Source organism: Pleurodeles waltl, chromosome 3_1, assembly GCF_031143425.1.
Source record: "Pleurodeles waltl isolate 20211129_DDA chromosome 3_1, aPleWal1.hap1.20221129, whole genome shotgun sequence".
NCBI classification, from domain to species: Eukaryota; Metazoa; Chordata; class Amphibia; order Caudata; family Salamandridae; genus Pleurodeles; species Pleurodeles waltl.
Genome location: NC_090440.1, coordinates 1,837,963,803 through 1,837,984,741, shown reverse-complemented (window position 1 = coordinate 1,837,984,741; position 20,939 = coordinate 1,837,963,803). Strand labels below are relative to the sequence as shown.

At 42.4% G+C, this 20,939-nt stretch overlaps 1 protein-coding gene across 1 annotated transcript in view; it reads right to left on the bottom strand.

The window, feature by feature from the left end:
- The window catches only part of LOC138283623 (ferroportin-like), a 36,800-nt gene extending 23,907 nt beyond the window's left edge, over positions 1 to 12,893 (bottom strand). Inside the window, exons 1-5 of the mRNA XM_069221561.1 lie at positions 12,815 to 12,893; positions 5,359 to 5,426; positions 4,405 to 4,564; positions 4,173 to 4,288; positions 123 to 249 (exon numbers count right to left, since the gene is read on the bottom strand). Of these exons, the coding sequence (XP_069077662.1) occupies positions 123 to 249; positions 4,173 to 4,288; positions 4,405 to 4,564; positions 5,359 to 5,426; positions 12,815 to 12,893 (550 nt within the window). The remainder of the gene's footprint in view (positions 1 to 122; positions 250 to 4,172; positions 4,289 to 4,404; positions 4,565 to 5,358; positions 5,427 to 12,814) is intronic.
- Between the last annotated feature and the right edge of the window lie 8,046 nt (positions 12,894 to 20,939).

Genomic DNA, 20,939 nt, shown 5'->3' with positions numbered 1-20,939 from the left:
AGGTTTAATATTGTCTTGCTCAACTTGTATAGATGTTTGTTCATATTCCTCTGGGTGTCTTTTGACATACTAGTGTAGCCAGTTTCAGCATGTAAATACCATTCAAATCAGAGTACTCTTACCTGCCAAAGAGTTTTCATTTTCACCAGCGACCACAATGATCCAGTCTCGCTGAATTGTGATGGATGTCGCAGTACTGGCTAGGACAGCAATGGTACCATTGGTGATAACCACAAGGTAGCAAACCGTCTGACATTAGGAGGCATAGAAATGTATTAATAATAGAAATTGTCAAGGGCAGGTGCTGTAAATCAAACAAGTGCTTTATATCTTTCACAAATTGTAATAAAGTGCAATATGTCATATGCAGGAATAAAAAATATTAATTGTTCCATGGTCAAACCGTGACAGCTGAGACATTCTGTTTGTGGCTTAGTTTGGTTGTCAACTTTCACAAATGACCAGTCTGTGTTCCTTTGACTTTAAGCAGGTCAGGTACGTCTCCCTCATGCTTTGGGCAAATCATACAATTTGACTAATTTGGTAATTCATTTAACAGTGTAGGCGGATCACCATATAGGGACATGTGATTGCCCTGCAAAGCCATAAAGCCCATCCAAAGCAGTCACACCATTTGGAGGTCTCCAGAGGTTTCTACAGGACAGCCTGGCTTTACTTATCAGTGTAATCAATAAGGTTAATAGACATTTCTAGGTCCTTCTATCAGCCTGATGAGTACAACAAACAGACATTTCTGAGCTCTCGAATCAGTGCGATGAGTACAGCCAATGCACATTTCTTGGCATTTCTAGCAGTGCAATGACTACAGTAAGTGGACACTAGGCCCTTGTGTTAGTGTCATGACTACAGTCAAAGGAATTTATTGGGCTCTTGCATCAATTCACTGATTGCAGCCAGTAGGCATTTCTGTGCTCTTGCATCATTTTGATGAGTACACTCAATGGACATTTCTGGGCCCTTGAATCAGTGTTTTCAATGCAACCAGTTGACATTCCTAGACCCTAACAGGCTGACGAGTATAATCAATGGACATTTCTGGGCACTTCTATCAGTGTGATGGGTAAAGCCAATGGAAATTTCTGAACACTTCTATCAGTGTGGTAGGTACACTCAATAGACTTTTTTGGGCCCCTGTCTCAGTGTGATGAGTTCAGCCAGTGGACAATTCTAGGCACTTTTATCAGTGTGATGAGTACAGGTCTTGGACATTTCTGGGCTCTTGTGTCAGTGTGATGAGTACAGTCGATGGACATTTCTGGGCTCTTGTAGCAGTGTGATGTGTACAGTCAGTGGACATGTCTAGGCTCTTGTATCAGCATGATAAGTATACTCAATTGACATTTCTGGGCCCTTCTATCAGTGTGATGACTACAGCTAATGAAGATTTCTGGACTCTTGTATAAGTTTAATCTAAACAGGCAATGGACATTCTGGGCCCTATACAGCCAGTGGACAGTTTAGGGCTGTTCTATAACTGCAATGAGTATAACCAATTAACATTTCTGGGCCATTGTGTCAGTATGATGAGTGAAGCCAATGGACATTTCTGGAGCTTCTAGCAGTGTCATGAGTACAGCCAGTGGACAGGTTGGGCTTTTGTATAAGCGTGCTGAGTACACCCATTGAACATATCTGAACCCTTGCATCACTGTGATGAGTATTACCAGTGGCCATTTTTGAGGGCCCTTCCATCAGGGTGAGTACAATCAATTTACAATACTTCTGTGCCATTATTGATGTGATCGCACAAGCCTAACAAACAACAGATGTGCATCTACATATTCTTATTTACCCTGTGGCCCAGTACGGGACATTGGGTAAACAGAATTTTTTTTAATGAGAAGCTCCTTAACATCCATACTCCATCCCACTTTATTGCAGATTAGTCTTTCTTATGACAAAACATTTCAAATTCTGTCTCTCAAAATGGAAATCCAATAGGACTCACTCTCTGAAGAGATGATGCATTGATTCCAACCAAAATGTGAGGCACCCCTTACAAACCTGTTAATATTAGCTTTTCCAAGTCTATCTATCTTTTTTGGCTTACTACCAACGACCACGTTTTCAAGATATACTTTTGCAGAGTAAAAAAGGCACATTTTAGTTACATTTTGACTAGTGACATTAAGGTATTGAGCAACTTAGGTAAAATAACAAAGGAAACAACATATCATAACACACACCCCATAACTTTAGTGGAGGTGTCCAATTTAACAACAGTTATAATTATCCTGTATTTTAGAAGGATATTTTCTTTTATGTATGAGAATCATTTCGCCGAATTCCCATTACAGTCAGAGGTGTCTAGGCTTTAGTTATGACATCTGGAGCTGTGTACCATTAGTGTACAGGGGCACCAATATTACCAAATCCCAGATTGTATAGCTAAGTACTTGGATTTAATACTTGATTCTCAGGATAGCTAGTCACCTCATTCAAAGGCTTACACAAGGAGGTGATGAAGGATGGACACTTAGAAAACAGAAAACGCTACTAGCAGTCCAAATGGATAACTCTTCCTTTATTTTTTTACAAAAGGGCAGAACTTTAGAATAGGTAAGGAGAACACACTACACATAAAACAGTGATGAGCAAGGACATCATGGCCCAGATTCTCAAAGGTTTAGCTTCCATTTAGCATTGTTTATTTAATGCTAAACCAACACTAACCATTTTTTGGTATTCACAAACTAATACAAATAGGTATTTGCGTTGGTTTGTGTGACAAAGTAATGAAAAGCAGGGAAATATTCAGCTTTTCATTACTTTGTGACAAGTGGGTGTTACATGGGTGATAAGTGGGCGTACCTGTGCTACCACCCATGCTATTTGACGCAAAATCCTATTCTGAAACATCAGAAGAAAAGGTTTAGCACCAAAAATTAACACATTTGAAAAGCAGGAGCTAAACAGGGAAATGTTTTTATTACTTCCTGATTTTTCAACTTTGCATGTGTACTGTACAGCACACATACAAAGTAGGAAATGCATTTTAACTTGTCTAGGCTTAGTATTTTGTACAGGAAGGGCACCCTTCCTGTACAAAACCTATGCTTGACTCACACACACACCTTAGCACTATGGCGCTAAGGTGTCTGTGTGGCGCACAGCAGCTGAAATCAGCACTGGTGCTAGGGAGAAGGGAGGGGAATGCCATATCTATGTGAACATGGTGCTCTCCTGCTCTCTCCTTGTCACGCAGCACAGCTTTTTTTGGCTGCTGCACTGCGCTGTGTGACACCTTTCAGGATCTAGGCCCAAGTCTTTTGTACCTTTCTGGCTGAGGATATGAGCCAAAACTACTATTTTAGCACTCTGAAGTGGTCCAGTACAGGCAAACTTGGAACATGGATTGTTTACCTGCACAGTTTGCACTAGGTTTTAACTGATTTGCACTACATTCAGCAGGGTGGACTATTGGAACACTACTCCAAAGTCGTGGGAGGGATGAGAGGACCTGGTCTGGCAGTTCAGACTCCTGTTGGAGCATTATCAAGACTGATTTGCATAAGGCTGTGTCCAAACTGAGCTAGCATGTTGTACAAAATAACGATGGACTGGAAATGCTGCCCGAGTAATTACCAGTGGCTGACATTAATTCAAGCATTCTATCCATCACTTTTTTCTATACTTCAGTATGACACACTAGGTGGGATGAGAACGCCCAGATGTGGGTTCCCTGTACACTGTGTCACTGGAACCAAGCTATACGTGACTGATGAGCCCTAATAACTGTGAAAGCGGTCCTTGGTTGCTTGTGTCCTGGTTCAGGGAGGACCTGGCCTGGCTGTTCAGGCTGGACTGCTCCAATCGGAGAAGGGTCAAGGCTGATTTGCATCTGACTGGGTCCAAACTGAGGTGGCATGGTGTGCAAAATAACAATGGACTCTGATGCAGCCCGAGTAATTACCAGTAGCCGTCATTAATTCAAGTATTCCATGCATCACTTTTTCTATACTTCAGTGTTCAGCCTAAAGGTCACAATTTTTGCATCATTAAATTTGACCTAAACATGCAATAGCTTTTGTGAATTTGTCCCGTTAACTTCCATACTACAGGTAAAAGTTCCATTAATCTAAACCAAAAAACACACAATTATTGCAATTGTTGATATTTAAACAAAAGCAAGTTGAAATGTTCATGCTTACAAGAGGCCATCCTTGATACAGGGATATCAGTTCCACCTTATAAAGGAAGATGACGATCAGCATTGCAGCACAAAAGGCAACTGAGGCATTCTGAACAATCAAAGAAGTCTGTGCCACTGTTTAAAAGTCCAAAGGTAAGTGGATAAGTCAACATTTTGTGCAAAGATTTCCCATACATCCTCATTCCCCATAAAAGGTATCAAGAGTGAATAATAGTATGTTGGATTAGTACCTTTCAGTCTTGCGTTCTTGTCTACCCAGTCTCCAATAAGGGCCCCAAAAACAAGCACAGACCCTGCAACCACAAGGCCGTAGACAGCTGTTAAGAGTAGGCTATTTCCATAGAGTTCCACCAGAAAGACAGAGACTGCAAAGTGCCACATCCGATCTCCCTGCAATGACAAGATTTTTTATAATGAGTTTTTCAAAGATCTCACCAAGAAATGCAGATTATTGGAGTAAAAAGCAGTACACTAAAAGTGGCTTGCATAAACCAAGAAACGGTGGGCACTGGTGGTTCAGACAGACAAAGCAATGTACGAAGCTAGTAATCTGAAAGGGTACACAAAGTAACGCACAGGTGCTCCTGGTAGACAACAGGAAAATACAGATGACATGCAGAAAGGACCTAAATGAAAATGTACTAAGCCGTACATGGGAACACAGAGGCCCAGGTGTGTGTACCTGGGGTAAAGCATGCTTCAGTGTTGCAGCTGCCTCCTGGTTAACATAGTTGTTTAGTTCTCTCCTGAACATTTGCAGCAGAGTCAATGCCCTTAGCTGAAGTCTGAGACTGTTCTAGTGCAGGAGTGGTATGTGGGAAATGAACTGACTACTCAAGAGTCACTAGGATGCTTGGTGGGGGTAATTAGTGCAGGGAATGAAAGCACAGGAGTAGGTGGGAGCATATAGCTAGAGGGGCTGCACAATTAGGATGGTGCTATGGCATGTGCCAATTTAATAATCAACCCGAGGAGCACTCCCGTCATTGTGTTTTAGAGGTACGCACAACGCAAATGCTGCCATTGGCCTTACATGCCAGTTGTACGGTGGCTTAAGATATAAAAGAAGTGAGCATATATGTACCGTGGTTTAAGATACAGAAGAAGTGGGCATATCTCAGTGTTGCTCAGTATTGCTCAAAGATGGTTCAAAGAAATGTGAATGATTGCAGCAGGCAACTCACCCACGTAGACAGAGCATGTCCCAGATAAAGCAGGAACGTTGCAGATCTAAAGGGATTGGCAAGATGCACTGCAATGGGAACAAAGAAGAGAGATGATTACACTGGACAGGTCGTTTATTTGGATATTTATATTTTAAAGGGGACTCAACCTCAGCATGCACTCTTAGAGACAACGCATTTGAGACAATATACTTCTATACATTTACTGTTTAGGATATTTTGCACACACTCATTTTATAGCAACCAACGAACACCTGTGAATCCCCAGATCCCCCAGACAGAAACAAAGCCCTCTAAATGTTTGCCAACACTGCATCTGGTACTAGATTTGCAATACCCCGCTCTTGCGCTTTCTTGTTATTGTATCTGGGACCAAGGGTGTCAGTGGATGTGAAATTATGTGGTGGACATATTCTGGACCAGCTTAAAATCACAAAGTTCATTTCCTGCTGGGTTTAGTTTATATCTGCAAAATATAAACAGCAGTAGGACGTATTACTTTTTTGTGTCATCAGTGTAACATATAACAGTACCTAACGTTTATCTCTTCCAACACTGAATGACTATCTGATATTATGATTATGTTCTTTGTGAACCGTATAAAAGGACAATTCGTTATCCCGCTGTACAGATGAAGCCTTCAAGCATCCGTAATTCTTGCTATTTCAGCCACTAAACTGGGAATCAGGCTCTGCTGGTTGGCTGCCTGCACAGCGAGTTGGCAAAGGGTCGGGCTGAGGAAGGGTGCGCGCTCGGGGGATCCTCAGTAGTCCTCAAAGGAGCCAGGAGCGGACTCCACAGGGGTTTCCTTTTATTTTATGGGCGTACACCTGGCGATCAGCAGACGGTTTTTAATAATAGCTGGTAACACGATTCAGATCGGAGGTACCTTTAGGACTGGGTGATACAAGTCTGATGCGTATGGTTGTATAAGGAAGTGCATCGTATTGAAGAGGATGTGTCAACACTCCTATCAATAACCTCAACCGAGGCTGACACGCAGAATCCACTTGATAACCACTGACTAAACCTATGATTTAAACACATACCCAAACATGCAACAAGAAAGGAAAGAGCCAGGCACACCTTACTAATCGCACCTAAATATGATATAATGTCTTCTGCCAGCTGTTGCGGTTAAGGGCACTGATGTTAACAGGGTAACCGTACGCTTTACAATGAAGGATAGACCAACTGTGGAGACAGGTCTAAGACAAAATCAGCTGTGAGATCAGTCTACTTTGACCTCACACGCTATTTGTCATCTAGAAAGTAACATGTTATCATCATACCTTTCTAGAGTGAATGTCATTTAGAGAAAGAAAATAGTTTTTGGATCATTGGTGTCAGGTTTCTGCAACCCATAAACACTCTTCTAGAAGCAAATTCAAACAATGTGCTCACTTTCCCTCTGAGTGTTTCCACAAACTGTGGTGATCTACTCTTCGGCTGTTTAGACTTTTATTAAAACTCCGTTTCTAACAACATAAGAATAAATGCTGCTCTATTTACAACCAATATTTTTACGTCTGGTCTGACAGTGTAGCGATCTGCACGACCTTTTACTGCCAGTTCTTTAAAGCACATAAAGTGGGCTTTTGCTAAGCCAATAACTGTTCTTTTTCCCTCACCTCATGCTATTGGCTTTTTCGTGCATCACTCTGTCTCCTATGCAACGCGCGCACTGCAGCGCATGAGGCACAATTGTACACCTCGAAATTATTCTGAATCATCACAAATTAAGCTATGTCATAGATACAGTAAACACAGAAAGCAATATTTATGTTTTGTTCACCACAGCGTTTTTTTGGATCTGGTGCTAACCAAGACCTTTTGATTTTACAAAAAATTATATATATAATACACGTATAGGGGCTTTCAGATAGCCTTCTTCATCCATTGGTCTGTTACTGTGTCATTCGCATATCTGTTGCAACAGGACAACCCACTTTATCCATTGCTTATATCTAGTGTGACTGACTGAATTTTTCCTCTGCACATGTGGAACAGTGGAGTAACAAAGGCCCTCACACCCCCTGCTGTGCAGGGGAGCTCCTAGCTCCAGGGGGCCCCCTCAGCACAGTACTCTGGCCTGAGAGCTCCTGCGTCAGTCAACAGGGTGGACTCCCTCCGTGTGCTGTGCAGGGCGCCCCCCTCAAGTTTCGTTATGACACTGATGTGCACAGCCACTCCAATAAATATTGCACTTGGGGCCAGATGCAGGAAGCATTTTACCAGTCACAAATGGCCTGATGGGCTGCTTGCGACTGGTAAAATGCATTTTCCTATGTACCAACCCTATCTTGTGAGGCATTACCTATTTCCAACTCGCAAAATGTGGTTTGCAAGTTGCTATTAGGAAGGGGCCTGTAAAGAGCATCCTTTCCTAATAGTGAGTCGCACTGGTATATGGAATGTTTAGCGACCGGGAAAGGGGTCGCAAAACATTGATACTTTATCGACTCCTTGAAGGAGGCAGTAACCCATTCGCAAATATGACGGGGTTCTCAAGGGACCCCTCCAAATTTGTGAATGGGAGCCCAACATTTTCTCAGAGCAGGCAGTGGTCCCACGGACCACTCCCCAATCGCAAAATACTAAAAGAAAACTTTTCATTTTTATTTTTGAAATGCATCCCATTGTCCTTTAATAAAAATGAGCTGCATTAAAAAAATGCCTTCTTTAAAAAGCAGTCACAGACATTGGGGTCTGCTGACCACAGCAGGCCACTATCCCTGTGAGTGCTAGCCATTCCCAATGGATCGCAAATTGTGACCTGCCTCATGAATATTAATGAGGCAGGTCCCTTGAGACCAATTTGGTAATCACAAAAAGTGTCTCGGACACTGTTGTACATCAGTGTTTACGACTCGCAGTGTGTGAATCGCAAAAAAATGCATATTGCGAGTTGCAAACGCTGTAGGTCATACAACTGGCCCTAAGTGACTGGGCTAATGGGCCAATGTCTAATACAATTTCACACAAACATTTGGTTCAGTCTGTGAACCTTTGCTCAGCCCCACACACTTCTTGTCATTGCTTCCTTCGGTTCACAATTGCCCCTGCAACCGCTCTGCCTCACCCCTTCCCCTGAGACTGAGGCTCACTGGATTCTGCTCTGCACACCCACTCATGAAGCACCTCTAACAAACTTGCATCCCACTTGTCATCTATTTCAAATGTAGAAAAATGAAGTGCTAACTTAAGTATAAAATATTTGTTAAAATGAAGGTTTTCTTCAATACTTTTCTTTATTTGATAATCATTAAACAGTACTACTTTGTTATCACTTGTCATTTGCACGGTCTGTACAGTTGGGAAAATCAGTCACAGCTGCTGGGTTTCCTCATGTAATACAAACATAAAACAGCAAATGCTAATTAAAAAAAGCAGTGTAAACTTCAAATTATTCCTCAGTGATTATCAAGATTGTTTTTGTCTGCACTTTGAGATTCTGTTTTCACTAGAAAGCCTTAGATCAGTAAACCCATTTCCACTTGTTTTCTGGTCATGAAAATACTTACTCGTAATTGATTTAATAGGCTGTGATATTGCTCCATGTTTAATAGGAATATAGGCCACTTATAGAGTGTGCATGGCAACTGGCTTTCTTTTTTGTTCACTAGAAGCATTGTCGTTAACGCAAGAAATGTTTTGAAGTTCACATTTAAAAAATATCACTTTTAATGATTGTCTTCCAATGCAGGGATATAATCTGATGTACAATGATAAAATACTTCTGTATGTTAAAGAAATACACTTTTTAGGTTTGACCTAGAGACAGCTTTACCTGCCAGCCTCAGGATAAAAAAAACATAAAAATATGTACATATACAGCAACACATGGACTTTCAGTCAGCCTTCTTCATCTAGTGGTCTACTGTATTAAAGTGTCATTCTTATTTTGCTCCTGCCCACCACAGCATATAACATGGAGTAGTAGGTCAGCCCACTTCACCCATTCAAGCTGTCTTGCTCCATAAGTGACTACATTTTTCCTGTTTATGTCTTCATCTGTAGTGGAAAGGGACAGACACAGAGGGGAAAGGGTGACAGTAAAAATAATTTATCGGAGGGGCACTTAGTAGAACCAGAAGACGAAGCGTGAACTGTATACCTTTAAAGTAGCTCTTTAATTCTGGAAACATTGACAATTTCAGCACAAAAAATGAAACTTTAAAATAAACCATAAAAATATAAATAATAGCACTAGCAATTAGATTAACACTAATCTAGTTACCCTTTGTGCGTATCTGCATTGTTTGTTAATTTAAAAAAATATTTTACTAAGCATGCCTTGCTAGGAAACATGTTTTACAAAATATTAAGCACATTAACATGTTATGATTTATTTAATTGAATAACAATATTCCTTTCTGAAATGCCTGTAGCACATGCATGATGCTTGATATGACGATCCCAGAACTTGCCTTTCTATTTCACCACACTTCTCCATGATCTGAACTGTGAGCCACTTACAGTTACTGAAACAATACTTCAATTGCAACAACAGGTTAGTTAAGGCAGAGCTTCCATGAAGGACATCTGGAATTCAGCTTGTCTTGACAACAGTATTCCAGGGCACAGGAAATTAAGGAGCTAACACACATTACATATGTGGTTTTGTCTTAAAAGTTAAGTTCCCAGTTGTTTGATGGTATCGTGTGGAGGTACAGAGATGTGGTATTTGGCATAAAGATAGACTGTAATACTATAAACAATCTCAAAATGCACACATTTGTCTTGTGAGTCTGACTGTTCCCACAACCCCCACTAACCACAGTTTAGCCCAAGTGTCCATCAGCTTCTCAAAACACACTGTTTGCACTGCCGATTCATGTGGTTTATCTCCAGAAAATGATGTTCAAAGGTTATTTTTGTCACTAACACCTGTAGCCAGAGTTTGCGTATCTACATATGAGAATATACTTATTTTATATTTATATTATTTTATATTATGCGTTAGTGCCGTAGATTGCTCAAAGATTGAGGCAGCTGCTCTGGCGCCAGTCACATACCCAGTAAACAAGGTATTCCCCTTCTGCTGCTTTCATGCCCTTCCTTTTCCATCTATTTGGGAACGTTGCAACTCTGTTGCATGTGTCAAGCTTAATCTGTTCCAGAGGGAAGCATGCCCTATTGCTTTCTGTGTTATTAGAACATTGGAATGCTGGGGGCTCCATTGAAAACAATGGAGTGCTGCGGGCTTTTACTGGCCGGTAAAAGCCCGCAGCGCCAACATTCCAATGTTCGCTTTGTTCACAGTAACAGCTGTGAACAAAGCCTCACGGAGGCCGAGGGGATTTTAATCCCCTCGGGCTCCGTGAACATTTTTTATTTTAAATAGAACATTCTGCCCTGAGTGGCAGAATGTTCTAATAGCCTTAGAACCCGCCGTAGCGGGCTCTACCGGCTATTAAAGTCCCTCTCCCTTGTTAAATGCCCTCGCCTTCGGCTCGGGCATTTAACGCGGGGAGCGGGCCTTTAATAGCCGGTAGAGCCCGCTACGGAGGGTTCTAAGGCTTTATTCTTGTCCCTTTTGTGAAGCAAACCTGAACCCTGTGTATATCACTTTTTGAGGCACTGTCGATTGCTGAATATTGTAGATTGTAGAGGTGACTCACAGGTGGTTTAGGTAGGGCTGTAAGCATGGCTCTAAGGTTGTATGCCAGTGTGCTCATCTCATGAACGTGTGTTGTGTATTTTAACAAACTATGTAGGATTATCTTTAGGGTCTAGGAGAAAGTGTCGTATATGTCAATCTCTTGACTTTAAATTATGGGTTATGTGAAGTTTTTAGGGAGTGATCCTATTAAGGAGAATAGAGTATAAACTCTTTTTGGAGAGTTTTTCAGAATTTGAAAACGGGAGTGACACCCTTAAAGTCTATGGAGGATCTTTGGTAGTTACATTGGTATATATCAATAGACAGAGGGTAACATACACCTTAAGATTGATGTGTCCATGTTGCCTCCTGATCAATTTGATCTATATGTTATGTTGTCATTATCCTATCATGCCAAATTATATAGGTCAAATACCTCAATAAAAAGAATTTGGAAAAAAGGGTGATTTGAACCGGTATGCTATTTGTCCAGTATGCAGCCAAAGGTTATGCACATTATCAGGACTGGTGATACAAAATTGGGCAAAGGTATAGCTTGCTGAATTACTTCAAGTCCAAAAACTCTATAAGACTATACAGCATGGGCAATTTCAGAAGGAGTACATAAATAAGTTTGTTTAAGTTCTAGTGACCATTATAGTATGCTGTTTGAGATAAAAAAATATTTATGTGTTTAGCCAATATTTTACTTTATTAGTTTGATGAGGTTCTGGTCACATCCACAACAACAGAGGTTTGCACAAACCATGACAAAACCAAACAAGCGATAACAAACCCAAAAAGGCTGGTGGCCAATGACAGACCGATTGGATTTGTCAATGCGTGTTTTAATATTGTGGTCAGAAATCAAATACAAGCCAAACATATTGGCTATGCCTGTACTTGTTTAAACATTGAATACGCAGCCCTTATCCAGTGCCCACTCCTCTCATTACAGCTGTAATTTTCTTGCTGTCCTGACCCTAGGTGCTTGGTGATCTGAATGGCATATGCACCTTCATACTAAGTGAGGGTTAGTGTGCTTCTAAAACGTGCATAATATTTAAGAAATTTGAGCACACGTATCTCTAAGCAGTACTCACTCAATTCACTTGTTTTAAGCACTACTAAATGACCAAGACAAATTCCTTCAAGTGGTGAGAAGCCAGGTACTGGCATCCCACATAAAATAACACGCTTTGACTCGCAGCAGAGGGAGAAACAAAACCTGCTCTTCACTGACATTGCCTTCTTAGCGCATTTTGTCACAAGATATGTGTTCTTTTTTAAGAGCCAAAATAGCTTCGTAAAAGCCAGTAGGTTTAGCTTTAATGTTAAAACGCACAGGTACAGTATTTGCGCTTTCATACGCTTGCATGCGTTACACATTAAAGCCAGACCCATTGGTTTTGCCAATGCTTGCCGTTGCAATTCTAGGATAGGATTCGAGCTACCTAACTCGAAAGCAAGCTTCAGGTTTTCACATGCGTTATTTGCAGATGGTTTATTTTTACCAACCAAACGTATAACAAAGCACACTAGGTGAACACATAACACAGTGAAGCTGCTCCCCATCTCCCACCTCTTCCATTCTGAACAGTCACGTTGTCAACAAATGCCTTCTTATTTGGCGCATTCCAGTTGAACGCGCCCCTTCTATTTCAAAACGGCTGTCAACTGCTTGAAAGCACGAGTTCAGTAAGTAGCTGGTGTCGCCATGCCATGCACTATTTTACAAGTTTCAAGGTATTCATTCACAAGAGAAATGCCCAGTACACTTGCACGGCACGCCACGGAGCGCAGCGTCTCTAGGCACTTTGAACTAGTAATACACAGCGGCTACGGACTCACCACAGCACGCTTTGCTAGTTTTCACACTCGCTTCTCCGCTCATGCTTCCAGCTGGGAACTTGTTTTCCTCCTTTGTCATCATTTCATGTACATCAGAGATGGCGCATCTTTCCGCTTTGCTCTGCTGTTGCGTCAGTGAGTGTTGTCTTCAGGACGCTGGGTGGATTTCCGACTTACAACTGAGCAGTGCCCGGTCACATTGTGCGGCATGTATTTCACACACTACGTACGCTGCTGCTGTCACCATACTTGGCCTCAGGTGAACATAGCTCAGGGGGGCAGCTGCCAGGCAACCAGTACCAGCGCGTCACAGGTCCGTTACCTGACTCTACTCTCCGCTCTGTCAGGTTACCTGCCTGCATGTCATATGGCTGTAGGAGAACCCGAGAGGACACCGGAAATCTGTAGAGTGAGGAGGCGCACACTTTGTGCGGGAGTTTAGCAAAGCGTAGGTTACTTACCAGTAATTACGCTGATTCCACATTCTTTCCCCCCATCGATCTCCATTTCAGTCCTGAGACCCTGTCTCACTACAGACACACTTAGGAAGCAACATTCTTCTATTTCCATAGAACAATATCAACCACTTTAATTATGAAAGAGAAATGCAATCCCAACTCATTATGGGGTTCGCTAAATTCCTACTCACCCAGTGAGGTTGGGCAGGTACGTGATTTATGGGATGAGAAATGTGGAATCAGACTAATGAAGATTATTTCAGGTATAACATAAATTCTATTATAAAGTGAAATACATGCCCATGGCAGAAATCATGCCAAATATCTAGTTCAATTAACTTGAAATCATCACATACACAACAATTTGTCACACACATCTTGCATTCAGAACCTTGTATCAAACTGCAATTCTGAATCCTGGGGCAAATTTAACATATAGGCCCTCATTCTGACCTTGGCGGGCGGCGGAGGCCGCCCGCCAAAGTCCCGCCGTCAGGTTACCGTTCCGCGGTCGAAAGACCGCGGCGGTAATTCTGACTTTCCCGCTGGGCTGGCGGGCGGTCTCGTTCAGACCGCCAGCCAGCCCAGCGGGAAAGACGCTTCCACGATGAAGCCGGCTCGGAATCGAGCCGGCGGAGTGGAAGCTGTGCGACGGGTGCAGTTGCACCCGTCGCGTATTTCACTGTCTGCGCAGCAGACAGTGAAATACATGTAGGGGCCCTCTTACGGGGGCCCCTGCAATGCCCATGCCAGTGGCATGGGCACTGCAGGGGCCCCCAGGGGCCCCGCGACCCCCCCTACCGCCATCCGGATCTCGGCGGTCCGACCGCCGGGATCTGGATGGCGGTAGGGGGGGTCAGAATCCCCGCGGCGGTGCAGCAAGCTGCGCCGCCGCGGAGGATTCAATGGGGCCGCGGTACACTGGCGGGACCCCGCCAGTGGTGCCGGTCCGACCGCGGCTTTACCGCCGCGGTCGGAATCCCCATTGAAGCACCGCCGGCTTGTCGGCGGTGCTCCCGCGGTCCTCCGCCCTGGCGGTCAAAGACCGCCAGGGTCAGAATGAGGGCCATAATGTGTTAGACTTTTCATCCTTGGCATGGTCTCCCTTAACTTTTTGCCTCTGTTTCCCAGGTTGTTGATGTGTGCTGGACTCTGATTTTGCTGTTTTTGTTACACTGGGCACTTTAACACTGCTAACCAGTGCTAAAGTGCAAGTGCTCCTTTACAAAATGTGTATGTAATTGGCTTATCCATGATTGGCATATTTGATTTATTAGTAAGTCCCTAGTACAGTGCACTAGAGGTGCCCAGGGCCTGTAAATCAAATGCTACAAGTGGGCCTGCAGCACTGGTTGTGCCACCCACAGAAGTAGCTCTGTAATCATGTCTGAGACCTGCCACTGGAGTGTCTGTGTGTGCAGTTTTAACTGTAAATTCAACTTGGCAAGTGTACCCACTTGCCAGGCCTAAACCTTCCCCTTTCTTACATGTAAGACAACCCTAAGGTAGGCCCTAGGTATCCCCAAGGGCGGGGTGCAGTGTATGGTTAAGGGAGGACATATAGTAATGTGTTTTATATGTCCTAACAGTGAAATATTACTAAATTTGTTTTTCACTGTTGCAAGGTCTGTCCCTCTCATAGGTTAACATGGGGGCTACCTTTAAATATGATTAAAGTGTAGATTCCATTTGGGAGCGGATGTACATGTGGAGTTTGGGGTCTCTAAGCTCACAATTTAAAAATACATCTTTTTGTAAAGTTGATTTTAAGATTGTGTGTTTGAAAATGCCACTTTTAGAAAGTGGGCATTTTCTTGCTTATTCCATTTCTGTGACTCTGCCTGTTTGTGGATTCCCTGTCTGGGTCAGTTTGACAGTTGGGCTGGTTGCACCTCACACTAGACAGTGACACAAAGGGAGCTGGGGTGTAGTCTGCATTTCCTGATGAGCCATCTGTGCTAGGAGGGAGGGGAGGAGTGGTCACTCACACCTGAAAGGGCTTTGCCTGCCCTCACACAATGCAGTTTCCAACCCCCTGGTGAGTGTCTGGGGCCTGGCTTGGGCAAGGCAGGATTTCACATTCAAGATACACTTTGCTTTGAAGTAGGCCTACTTCAAAGGAGAAATTGGGTATAAGAAGAGCACCCAAAACCACAGACTTTAGAACACTTCTGGAAACCAAGAGGAACCTTTGCCTAGAGAAGAGCTGAAGAGCTGAGGATGAAGAGCTGCCCTGCCTGTGACTGTGCTTTGTGGAGCTATCCTGAAGTTGCTGCTTCTGCCAGAGTAAGAGGGCAAAGCCTGGACTTTTTGTGCCTTCCATCTTGTGAAGATCTCCAAGGGCTTGATTTAGAGCTTGCCTCCTGTTGTTTGAAGTCTCAGGGACAGCAAAGACTTCGCTCTGCCAGCACTCTGGAGAGACTCATACTCTGCCAAGTGGTGCCCATCCAGTTCCTGTGACCCTGAAAGGAGAAGCTGGCAGCCTAAGAGGAAGAAATCCACGCACAGAATGCCGTGCGGGGAAAAGATCTACACAACTCCGATCTGCGGCTGAAAAAACGCCGGGCAGCCAGCTTCGCGGCTGAAAATCGACGCTCGCCTGCAACGCGACCGAAGAATCGATGCACGGAGCTGGAGAAATGACATACAGCATCGCTGACAGAGGCTGGTGAGATCCCAACCAGCGCTGCATGGTTTTCGGATCATCGTGCGGCTGGATTTACGACGCAAACACCACTGGGCATGTAAAAACAACACAAGGCCTGCCCGAACCCGAGAATGCTGACCGGATCGACGCATTGCTCTCCTCCGGAGGGAAGAAGCAATGCACCCAACCCGATGAAAGGAGAAACGACGCAAGGTCTCACTTGCGAGTGAAATCGACGCATCGCAAGCTCTTTTTGACGCACACTCGCCCGTGTGGGGTTATTTTTGATGCACTCAAGGTACATTTTCACGCTAACATTGTTAGTGTATGTTTAAAACTACACAGAGACTCTTTTTGCTTTTTAATTGATAACTTGACTTGTGTATTGTGAATTTTTGTCGTTTTGGTCTTGTTTTGTTTAGATAAATATTTTCTATTTTTCTAAACCTGTGTTGTGTCATTTTGTAGTGTTTTCCTTAAGTCACTGTGCGTGTTGGTACAAATACTTTACACTCTGAAGTTAAGCCTGCCTGCTCGTGCCAAGCTACCAAGGGGGCAAGCGGGGGTTAGCTGAGGGTGATTCCCTTTTACCCTGACTAGAGTGAGGGTCCTTGCTTGGACAGGGGGTAACCTGACTTCCAACCAAAGACCCCATTTCTAACACAATGCATAACTTAGGTAGATTGTCGTGTCCAAGTCATTGCTGCACAAATATCAGTTAGGCATTGTGCCCATGAGGTCGCCATACTACTGGTCAATTGAGCCTGAACCAACCCTGGAAGCTCAAGACCAGAATTCACAAAGGAAACTGAAATTGCCTCATTAACCCAAAGCCTTAAGGTAGAAAGGGAAGTCTTTCCACCTTTATTAGCCTGACCAAAGTTTATACACAATGAATCATACTTTCGATAGCCATTCCGGAAAGGTAAATTTTAGCTGCAATAACTACATTGAGCATTTCCTCCTAATCAAATCATTTTTGGAGGATAAATCCGGAATATTTATCTCCTGAGAGCCATGAAATGTAAAATCACCTTTGGAACATATTACGGCCTAAAACCTTAACACTATGCTATCCTCATAGATCATCGGATAAGGGGGACATCTATTTCCTAACTTTCTGGCCACAAGAGAAAGAACCTTCAAGGCTAGGAATTTAAGGATAACTTCCTCAAAAGGTTCAAAGGGATCTTTCTGCGCAGTATTTAATACTAATGAAACAACCCTGTAGGGAAACATATTATTAACCCTGGGTCTCAGATCCTCAAAACTTGTCAAAACACCAGAAGTCCACTTTTCAATTTCAGATAGAGCTCCCCATGGAAAGGGAAAGGCTTTAATGGTCACCAATTGTAGCTTCAGGTTAGAGATAGACCAACCTTATTGAAATCCATCCTGTAATAAAAAAAAACTGCAGCATAAGGGTACAAAGTAATAAACCATACATGGCCCAGCAACATTTCCCTCAGAAGGCAGAACCTGTGCCTTTTTGGTCAATATGGATAAACCAGGACTTCTACCTCTTCTGTTTTGATTGTTTACAGTAGGTGAGTTATTGGAGAAATGGGAGAGAATTCAAATAACACTTTCTTTGGCCACTGACACACCAGTGCATTCATTCACCCCTCCGGCTGAATGATCCTAGTAAATTCAGAACAATTGAGACAAGAGAGTATTGAGGTACTCCTCAAACAGATCCACTTTTAGACTGAAAAACCTCAAACATATCTCTTGAAATGCCTGAATCAAGAGCCCCAGATTTTTAGATGAGGCTAACGCTCTGCTTAGTTTATCTACTACCTGATTACTCTTTCATTTTATATGAACAGCCCTGAATGAAGTTAGATTAATCTCTACCCAATTGCAAATTGTTTGAACTAGATGATTGTGAGATGATGATCCTGTGCCAATCTGCCCATTTAGATTGCCCAAAGAATGATAAATCCAAATATCTCTCATGGATAATTACAAATATTGGAGGCCTAACTTAAAAAAGTAGATCCCAAAACTGCCAGTGGCATTCTGCCTCAGCAAGCCTTTCTAAAAGTCTTGGCTGATAGGAGGAACATGTAAATATGCACCCGGAAGGTCCCAAAGGTTTCCTTCCCTACCAACAGAACTACCAAAAAAGTTACTTGTTGAAGGGTCTTCATTTTAAAGTGTATCGTCCTTAGGAACACATTCAGGTATTTTAAATCTGTTATGAGGCAGTACTCGCCTGATGATTTTTTCACCAAGAAAACCAACAAATACCATACCTGTCCCAACTATGGAAATGGTACTATTGCATTCTTTTGATTTAGGATTAATACATTCCGATCCAGAGCATTTCTTTTTGTCTTAGGTTCTGTGGTAGAGGAGTCAGAAAAAGCAATTTTAGGGGATGTCTAGCTTTGAGAAACTACTTGATTTTCCATTTGTCTTTGATCTTCTCCTGCCAAATCGTATGGGACAGGTGTAATCTTCCTCCAACCTCCTCCAAAGAACTCTCTGCATAGTCAGGAATGCTGACATATTAGTTGATGGTCCTTAAATTTGGTGCCTTGAGCTCTCATAAGGTTTCTTGATTTTATCTTTCTAAACTGGTATTTAAATGGCTGCATATGCTTCCCACTTTTAAAAGATTTCTTGATTGCATTTTTCAAATCTTCCCCAGCTAGGTTGTCCCCTGAAAATGGCATGTTTAGTAGGCAAGATCCCACTTTCCAACTCCTCAAATAAAGGTGCTGTCTTGCAGCCACCATCCCACTTGTTGCCATAGTAGAAGCCTTTAAAAAGACAAATGTTATATCAGCGAGATACTTTGAATAAGGTTCCATAGCTGTCAGAAGCTGGAACACATCAATTCATGCAGAAAGGTTGCTGAAAGGGACTGAGTGTCCTTAATTAGGTACTGGGAAGTGTTGTAGAATGCATCTGTCCTATTGACATGCAAAGCGGGACTCGGGGAAAGGCTGGTGGTGCCCCTCAGTGGTAGCTGGATGCACTTCTTAATGACTCATTTCAACTACCTTTAAGCTACTAGCATCTCCAATGAAAGGGCTGACATATCAATAACACCATCATGCCTGGGTTGCTAACATACTCCCAGAATTTGAAGTGACTATGCGCCCCTCCTCTTGTGGGACACTACCACTTACACTGAATCAGGGATCAATAATCCATCACCGAGTTTTCCAGAAAGCCAACCATTTTGTAATATAATCCACAACCAACATTTCTTTCTGACTTGTATGACAAGTTACAGCCCTATTTTATATCTATATTTGTAAAAGAGGCAGAGTTGTGAAGCCAATAAAGATATTAAGATAATGTGATGTCTTCCAAAGCAATTTTGGCTTCGTGAGTCATATTCCTTTATGCACATACTTCAGCCACACCTACAAAGGCAAAGCTTTATGCCTTAGGGATCTGATCGCATCACAGACACCTTCAAATTTTCTATCAAAATTTGTGATCTTATTAATCATCATCAGTGGAAATAGTCATTTATGATCACTGACTTTTTTGGGGCCTGGAATAAAATATTTGTTGCTCCACTATTTTTTTACTTATTATAGAAGTAGCAAACGGATTAGAATATTTATAAAGAATCTAAACGGGAAAAAATGCTGATGAAGAACCAATTTATTTAACTCTATTGTGACCTATAACTATCATACACCGTCCAGCTATCACCTGTGCCATGCCAGCTCTTACATTCTGCACACTATCTACTGGTGAAAGGCAACGTACAACCACATGCTTTTGTGCTGGTTATGACTGTTATCACTGATTACTGTGAGAGAAAGGCTTTTGCTTGTGCAGTGTGAAGCTGGCCACTAGCTTTTTTAATTATACTGTCTAATCCGTTGAGCAATTTTAATAATGTCTATTTTCAACAAAATATTCCCTGGTTATACAGCTATTGTGTATTGGGTGTGACTCTTTGTTGGGGCACTTCATCAGGTGATTCAAACTTTGCATTCCGTGCGCCACAAGTGCCCAAAGGTGCAGCACTGATCTTTGATCTTGGTTCACTGACCCATGCTATGGAGTTTGCACTCGACCAAGCTCCTGTACACTTGGTGCTTTCTGTCCTTCTTGCAAACCCCTTGGATCAGTACAGACTGCTTCTATTAGGGCTGGAATCTTCAGATTTCTCACCAGTCTCATGAAATTAAAACAAATCATGAATGAAAAATAAGACATGGGGCCTTTGGGTCAGCCCTCTTTATCCATTGGGCTGTTCATCTGTCATCCACCATTTATTTTACATACCAGTCAGCTTACAGCATGAGACAATATTTACGCCCATTTCAGGCATTTTCTTTTTTGCACTCTGAGCTACTGCGTTGTTTCCTGCTCACATGTGAACATCTGCTTAAAATAAGTCCATGTCAAAGTTAGGCATGTTGGGCCAACACTTTACTTCGCCAACACTTTTTCTTTCCACTCTTTTATATTTTTTAATTTTGTTTGTCATCTGTGTCTTTTTAAACTGTATATTTAGGTTACAGAAATTTAAATTCAATAGTACAGTGTTTCCCAAACTGTGGGTGGAGACCCACTGGTGGGTCCCAGCCAATGTTTGGTGGGTCTTGAAAGTTCAAGCAGTAAATACGATGCCTTTAAGTACTGCATTTATCTTGTCACATTTGCTTGGCTTCCAAGAAAGAGGTCAAGCTATGTCTTCTGACAAATTGCTGCTTATCTTTTTACCAAGGAGATAGATGTTTTCAAACACTTTTTACTTTACAGTCAGACAAAGAAAAGTAAAGTGAATTATGCAACAGTCTCGCTGGGTTACAGACAATGTGAAAGGATAGGCTGTAGGGTGTATTTTTTGTATTTGTAACACACAACAAAATGTAAACACTTGCATATGAACTGTACATGTACACATTCAGCAGTTAGGAAACAGAATTGTTTTTTGTTATTTTGAATTGTGATGGAAGCTAAGATTTTACAGGATAAAAACAAATCAAGGCACTTGTCTTGGTGATGCACAAATTATAAATATTCACTGAAACATTATCAT